The sequence below is a fragment of the Tupaia chinensis genome, unplaced genomic scaffold (genome assembly GCF_000334495.1).
Source record: "Tupaia chinensis unplaced genomic scaffold, TupChi_1.0 Scaffold143584_1, whole genome shotgun sequence".
Lineage (NCBI taxonomy): Eukaryota > Metazoa > Chordata > Mammalia > Scandentia > Tupaiidae > Tupaia > Tupaia belangeri.
Genome location: NW_006203430.1, coordinates 7,326,901 through 7,335,311, shown reverse-complemented (window position 1 = coordinate 7,335,311; position 8,411 = coordinate 7,326,901). Strand labels below are relative to the sequence as shown.

At 39.6% G+C, this 8,411-nt stretch overlaps 1 protein-coding gene across 2 annotated transcripts in view; it reads left to right on the top strand.

The window, feature by feature from the left end:
* Positions 1-8,411, top strand: part of PTPN2 (protein tyrosine phosphatase non-receptor type 2) — a 121,722-nt gene that overhangs the window by 82,425 nt on the left and 30,886 nt on the right. For both annotated transcript variants that reach the window (XM_006164058.3, XM_027766496.1), the window contains exon 6: positions 7,393-7,602. In XM_006164058.3, the coding sequence (XP_006164120.1) occupies positions 7,393-7,602 (210 nt within the window). The remainder of the gene's footprint in view (positions 1-7,392; positions 7,603-8,411) is intronic.

The following is an 8,411-nucleotide window of genomic DNA, read 5'->3' as shown; positions in this document are numbered from 1 at the left end:
GGGCGGGCGCCCCGCGGCTTCCGCCGCCGCCCCGCCTCCACTGCCATTTTTGTGTAGAATGTGGTTATACATAATGCAGTTATATGAAGAAAACTTGACAGGCAGGTATGGAATGGCTGACTAGAGGGACAGCCATATCATTGTGGATTCAGCCTTGTGTGTAAGGAGAGAGCAAGCTGGGAGTGGCCACCTGGCAATCAGAGGAGACCTGGTGTGACTTGGGGACCGAGGAGAAAGAAAGGTTGTTTTCACCATTCTAAAATAAGGCATTACCAAACATCGTAAGGCCTGTAGGGCTTATTTGAAATAAAACTGAGTTTTGTTTTAGCTCTCTGTTCTTTGTCCATTCGTTTTATTCCTCTCATTTTTTCTCTAGCACAAAAAAAGAGGGAAAGAGGCCCTGTCGTGCATGTGACCTCTTCAGTACCAGAGTAAACTTGTGGGTCTTATTCCTTTGTGTGGTCCTTTGTAACTCTGAGTTCTATGATTCTGTGAGCTGTGTTTGTTGAATCTTGTTTCACTAGGGTAAATGAATTAAAATTAATCTCTCTGAAAGTCCCTAAGTCTGGTTCTGAGGAAGAACTCTATTAATGGGGAAGACTGTTATACACATAGTCATGAGCATTTCTGGGAACTGGCTTTAAGCATCCCAAATGGCATGATCTGAATTTGAAAAAAAAAAAAAGTCAAAAGACCACTATTTTTGAGCCAAAATCATACAGGCAAAGAAAAAAGCAAGCAGTAGCTCAGGATTTTGGGGAACCGTACGTTTTGAGCCAGGAAATGATGTAATAATTGAGCATACGACATTATCGGAGCTCAGACCCACAGTGTGGTGAGCACAGTTCACACGTTTGCACACAAGCGGAGTCCTAGGGGCCAATCCACGTGGGACCTGACTTAGGCTCATGTGGGCCACATCCCACCCTGCTGTACGTGGTCAGTGCTACATGTGGCTGGCAGCCATAGCAGGGCAGTTGTTAGTGAGCTGGAAAAGTGGGTGTAAGAACACCCACTGAAATCTTAACACCTTGCTTAAAGAAAAATGTGACTTTGCATAAACTATATCCCTGGGCTCATCTAGGACCAGCCTCTTCAGTGGATATTGTTTTGTTTATTGTTCACTTAGAACTTTGTAAAAGAAAGCTACACTTTAGACTTAATTTGGATTATTTTGAATCCTCTCCCTTTATAAAATTTTTATTTTTACTTCTTTTTTTTTTTTTTGAGAGGTTTTCGCTATAGGGCGCGTGCGCTCGCCAGACAGACAGAGAGAGACATAGAGACAGAAAGCGAGAAATCACCCCCCAGGGGGGATGGTCACGCCGCAATCCCTTCTCCTCCATTCTCCTCTCGGGATCTTGGGCACGCACGCACACGTGCCCGGCGTGAGATTTAAGCCACCGGGTCCGAGACGCGAACCGCGGTCGACTACGTGGGAGTCCAGCGACATAGCCATTACGCTAACTGCTGGTTCCCTTATTTTTACTTCTATATATATAGAGAGAGAGACAGTGACCCCCACCAGGGTATTGGCAGTCTGTGGTCCCCTGTTCTCCAGCCTCCTAGTTAGACAATATCTTAGGCAAGCCCAGCTTGTTCAGGTCAGCCTGAGAACCAACCCAGAGATTGCCCATATGACTCCAGTACTGCATGATGACACCCTACCTCCATTGCCACAACAACTGGACATAAATTCCCTTTTTCATAACGTTCGATTTAATTCATGTTTATACCTTCAGAAAAGCTGGCCCTTGGTATATAGTTGTATGGCTTTTGACAACACATTAAATGAATGTAATCGCCTCCACACTGAAGGTGTGCACCCTCTCCTGTAAGTGGGGCACAGTCATGCCACAATCTTTTTTTCTTCCATTCCTCCATCCTGTCAGGATTTTGGACACAGGCACACACAGGCCTAGTTTTGTTTTTTTTTAAACTACTAGTACTAGGATTCAAACTATGGTTGTCCATGTGGAATCTGGTTCCCTTAGCCACTATACTATAGGACTAGCCCTAATTTAGAATTTAAAGGGAAATGTTTTGAAATCTAGAAATCATATTTGTCATTTTAAATAGTGATGGAGAAATCTAGTACCTTAAGAATATTGAGAACCTGTAGATCACTAAGTATTTGAAATTATTTATTTATTTAGAGACGTTTTTGCTACAAACCACATGCGCTCGCCAGAAAGAGAGAGACAGAAAGAGAGAAATCACCCCACAAGTAGATGGCCACACCGCAATCCCTTCTCCTTCATTCTCCTCTTGGGATCCTGGGCATGCACACATACATTCCTGGAGTGAGTTTAACCCACCAGATCTGGGACTCAAACTGTATTTGACTACATGGGAGTCCAGCGACATAGCCATTATGCCCACTGCTGGTCCTTGTGTTTGAAATGATTAAAGCTAGGGTTTTTTTTTTTTTTTTAAACAGCCGCTAAAAGTATGTCGTTTTGTTTGTTTGTTTGTTTTTAAACTTCTGTACTTGTGTTGTACCTTGTTACTGAGTTTAGGATTTAGAAATATTAATTTCTACTGAAAAGTAGAAATATTTATGTATGTAAGTATGTATTTTTCTTGATAAATAAAACCCAATGTCTATTTACACCAAAGAATTCCAACACTGGATCTTTCACATATGAAAGACAAAGTATTATGTATGTACACACAGAAAGGGATGGCAGGGCTGTAAGAAGAGTGTTTATAGTTCCCCATAAGTACAGGTTTACTGTTACAGTTGGGTTTTTTTGGGGGGGGGGGTTGGTTTCAAATACTTTTGAGAAAATATTTACATGTCAACTACTCAAATTGTTGAAACACAAATGCCAGCACACTAGTCACACATAAACCTTCTCAATTAAGCCCTGCCCAAGTGTATTCTGTTATATACCATCTGCTAGCAAAGATTAGTCTCTTTTTCTTCCTTTAGAGTCTTTCTTTCTCAAGATAATTCTCTGATGTGGTTGCTCTTTTGTAATCTCTACTGATTACAATGCTGGGCTGGAAAAGTCCAGGTTATTTTATGTTATAAATTCTTTCATACATCTTCTCTAATCCTCTCTGCCAGGCAGAACTATCTATGGTACCAGGACATCTTTCTAAGAGCTTCTGTTAGCTTAATTGAGATCACCTTAGTTCCATAGTTTTCTAATTAATCTTCAGATATGACATTCCAGTCAAAGCCCTGTCTAATGATGAGTATTTCTGATTTCTGAATCAGTGCAACAAGCATTATTGAACTTATACAGATAACCCTTCTCCCATAAAAATAAGAATACTCCCAAATATTTTTCAGTTCCAAGAAGGATCAGGAAGGAAGAAAAGTTTATGTTTTCATTAAAGGAACAAACAAGAAAAATATTTTAAGATATTGCTAAACCTATCAACAACTGAAAAGAAAGTAAACTTTAAATTGGGAAAACAAAGCATAGTAAAAAAAATCAGTAATGTTTTATTCAAAAGTCATAAAATTCTATTTTGCCAGTTCAGTCTTATATTCAGACTCTCTTCTGTTGAATATGCAGTGTTGCTGTGGTCCGATCTTTCCATGTAAATCCTGGGAGTTAACATTCTACGTTGTTATTGATATTTCTTATCCCTAGCATTAAAATTGGTAATTTTCTTGGTTGCCCTTTGTTCTCTTATTTCTGTATGTATCTTTAGTTTCACTGGTCAAGCACTCCTTTCAAAATTACTTGAAGAGTAGATCTGCTACTGGCAAATTCTTTCAAGTCTTGTTTATCTGAAAATGTTTTTATTGTTTCTTTCCATATGAAAGATAAATCTTGCTGTGTATAGTATTCTTGGTTGAAACTGATTTTCACCTAACACTTTGAATATATTTTCCCATTCTTGCTCGCATTGTTTCTTTTTTTTTTTGGAGAGGTTTTTGCTATAGGGTGCATGCACTCGCCAGAGAGACAGAGAGACAGAAAGCGAGAAATCACCCCCCAGGGGGGAGAGCCATGCCGCATTGTTTCTGATGAGAGGTCTGAAGTTAGCCTGATAGGATAACCTTTATAAGTAACCTGATGTTTCTCTCTTGCCAATTTTTTTTTTTTTTGGAGAGATTTTCACTGTAGGGCGCGTGCGCTCGCCAGACAGACAGAGAGAGACATAGAGACAGAAAGCGAGAAATCACCCCCCAGGGGGGATGGCCACACCACAATCCCTTCTCCTCCATTCTCCTCTCGGGATCTTGGGCATGCACGCACACGCTCCCAGCGTGAGTTCTAAGCCACCGGGTCCGGGATGCAAACCACAGTCGACTACGTGGGAGTCCAGCGACATAGCCATTACGCTAACTGCTGGTTCCCTCTCTCTTGCCAATTTTAGTATCTTATCTTTGTCTGTAGATTTGACCAGTCTGACTATGATGTGCCTTGGAGAAGATCTTCCTGGGTTGATTCTATTAGGGGTCCTTTGTATATCTTGGGTCTGGATATTTGAATGCCTATTTAGATTTGGAAAGTTTCCTTCTAAGATTTCATGGAATAGATTATCAATGACTTTATTAGTTTCCTCACCTTCTGGGATACCAGTTATCCAAATGTTTGGGTGCTTGATGCTGTCTAGTATTTCTTATATATAGTAGTTTCATTTTGGGGGGTTATTTTCTCAGTTTTTTTTGGTTGTTTTTCTAATTCAGAGGTTTTACCTTCAACATACAAGATTCGATTTTCTGCATGGACTAATCTTTTTTTTGAGAGATTTTTGCTATAAGGTGCATGCACTTGCTAGAAAGACAGAGAGAGATAGAGAGACAGAAAACAAGAAATCACCCCGCCAGGAGGGATAGCCACGCCACAATCTCTTCTCTTCCATTCTCCTCTCGGGATCTTGGGCACGCACGCACACGTGCCCAGCGTGAGTTTAAGCCAACAGGTCCGGGACTTGAACCGCAGTGGGCTACATGGGAGTTCAGTGATATAGCCATTACACCAACTGCTGGTCCCTGGACTGATCTGCTTTTAATACTTTCGAGGGACGTTTTGATTTCCTCAAGGGCAGCCTTCATCTCTAATAGCTCCATTTGATTCTTTTCCGTGGTGTGTATTTCCTCTTTCAGATGATAAAAGATCTTCAACACCTCTGGAACTCGTTGTCTCTTTTCTCCTACATCTTCTGGAGTTCATTATCTCTCAGCTCTTGCATCTCATTTAGTTTTGTCAATATAAATATTCTGAAGTCTTTATCAGACATTTCCAAGAATTCTACTGTACTGTTTGTAGATGATGAGGCATTGTTCTTTTCTCTTACGGGAGAGACATTTTCTTGGTTTCTCATGTTTCTTGTGCCTCTGTGGTTGCTTCTGGTCATTCTGTGACAAAATCTCTCCACCACAGTGCTTGTCTGAATATTTTGGGAGTCTAGGAGGTAGGTTTAGAGCATGGCTTCACTGAAAAGACCAGGACACAACTCAGCTTTAAAATGGCTTCTTGTCTGAATATTTTGGGAGTCTAGCTGTATGTATTTATTTTTAATTGCCATGAGTCATGTATACTCCCCACAGAGTGAGAGGGGGAGATTTCGAGGGGGTTAGTTATACTGCAGTCTCTTCTCTGTTTGTCCATCCTGTTGGGATCTTGGCCACATATGCACATGTCCTCAGTGGGTTTTTCAAGCCTTGAGGGCCATAATTTGAACCACAGCCAGCCATGTTGAATCTGACTCTCTTAAACACTAGGCCACAGAGCCAGTCCAAAAAAAAGGATTTTTTAAAAATTAAGCATAACTTTTTTTTTTTTTTTTTAATTTTAGTTTCACCATAGGGCATGTGCACTCACTAGAGAAAGACAAAAACAGAGAGAGGCAAAGTAAGAAATTACCCCTTTCCCCAGGGAGATGGCCAACCTCAATCACTTCTCCTCATTCTCCTCCTGGGATTTTAGGCATGCACGCACACACACACGGCATGGTTTTCAAACCTTCAGACCTAGGACCCAAACTACAGTCAGCCATGTGAGAGTCCAGTACCTTAAAGTCTACCACTTGCTGGCCCAAAGATAACTTTTAACTTAACTTTAAAAAAAAAAAAATTCCTGGGGTAAGTAAGTTATAATAATAGTTTTTAGCCATTGAACCATTAAACATCAGAGTTTTTTTATATTGCTTCTGTGCCTACACCCTCCAAAAAAGTCCTGTAATTTATACAAAGACATATTAGAAGATCACTGCTTCATTTACAGAAGTGAAGAGGATAAAAAAGAAAAGTGCTCCTTGGGGCAAAAGCAATTGGCAAAAAGCTAAGGAACATTTTCATAATGAGTTAGTCAGAAATACAGATCATCAGGGATATCCAGGAAGTGATAGTGAATGCCAGGCAGGCTTCAGAGACAGGAAACATTTAGCATGTTGGTAAACCATTTTAGCACATCAGCAAAAGCATATAAACAGCTTTAGGGTTGGAAATGATTACCATGGGAAAGGCAGTAATTAGAGAACCAATTTTAATAAAAAAACATAAAGATTGTTTCTTTAAATTATTTTTTGAGTTGCTTCTCTATGACTGTATGGAAGAACCTAAAGACAAATCATATAAAAGGGAAATTATATTTTAAAAATAAACTTTGGGATTTCTAAAAAGAAAAATATTGAAGAATATGCAATTAATACTGGTAGAAAAAAAGGTTTTTTTTAGAGGTTTTTTTCCTGTATGGTGCGTGTGCTCGCCAGAATGACAGAGAGAAACAGAAAGCGAAAAATCACCCCCCAGGGGGGTTGGCCATGCTGCAATCCCTTCTCCTCCATTTTCCTTTTGGGATCTTGGGCACGCACGCACATGCGCCTGGTATGAGTTTTGGGACTCAAACCGTGATCGACTACACAGGAGTCCAGCAACATAGCTATTATACTATATGCTGGTCCTACTGTTAGAAATTTTGGAAAATAGAAAAAGAAAATCCATTCATTATGATCCACTCGTCATGAGTTAAAATGTTGGTAGCATGTATGGTATAGGTTAGTGGTTAAGAAACCAAAAGCTGCATTAGACCTCTTCTTCAAATCCTGGCTTTGCCTGGGACCTTAGGTAAATTACTTATCTATTTATCCATTGCTGTTTTCTTACCTGGAAAATGAGTTTTAATAGGATTGTTGTTTACATTGAGTTAACAAGACCTTACAACAAACCTCCAAAATAATGTCTTATATCTGTCAGCTATTATTAAATAGATCCCAGATTTTCCTAAATGAAATCTTCCCTATTTTGTTTACGTGATAATTTGTGTACATGATTGTGTAAAACCAAATGGAAAATAATCACAATATAAATGGTCCATAAGGATTAAAAACATTACACCAAACACATGATCTTTCTGAAGTCTTTTTTTTTTTTTAAAGAAAACATTATAACTAACTTCTCTTCCCTTGATTTTCACTTTTTAGAGTGGTGAAACCAGAACAATATCTCACTTTCATTATACTACCTGGCCAGATTTTGGAGTCCCTGAATCACCAGCTTCATTTCTCAATTTCTTGTTTAAAGTGAGAGAATCTGGCTCCTTGAACCCTGACCATGGGCCTGCGGTGATCCACTGTAGTGCAGGCATTGGGAGGTCTGGCACCTTCTCTCTAGTAGACACCTGTCTTGTTCTGGTAAGTGATTCTTCTGAGCTCACTTTAGTCTCGTTAGTTATTGTTTTCTTTTATTGTTTTCACTGGCAAGAGTAAGCTCTGCACACTTAAAGCCAGAATTCTAATGTGTATACAGTAAACACAGAACTGAGTTTTTCAAACTTCTGCCTTCTTTTGGAAAAACCTGAAAGTTTAATTTTTATCCTTTCAACTGTCTCTTACACATGACTGTTAGGGATGTGTCTTAGATGATTAAGACTTTTCTCTTCCGGGTAGCTTTATTCTTATATTACAGAAATAATAAATCTGCCCCCACCTTTATTTTCAGATATAAATTCATATATAGTATTGAATTCCTTCCTTAAACAAACACTTTATTTCTTTTTCTTTATTTGAAAACTAGGGATAACAATAGTACTTACCTTGCCGAGTTTTTTTTTTTTTTAATTCCATGAATTAATTCATTTGGGACACTTATAATCCCTGGTATTTTATAAGCACTTGATAAATGTTAGTGTTGTTATTCCCCTGAGGTTCCTACTATACCTTCACAGGTTGGTTAGTTGGTTTAACAGATTTTTACCTTAGGGCACTCAAATTTGCCAGAGAGAGAAAGGCAGAAACTGTGAGAGGGAAAGTGAGAAATCACCATGGGGGCGGAGGATGGCCATGCTGCATTCCCTTCTTCTCCATTCTCCTCCTGGGATTTTGGGTACACACACACACATACCCAGCATGATTCTGAAGCTACTGGGTCTGGACTTAAACTGTGGCTGGCTATGCGGGAGTCCAGTGACATAACCTCTACACCATCTGCTGGCCCCTCCCTT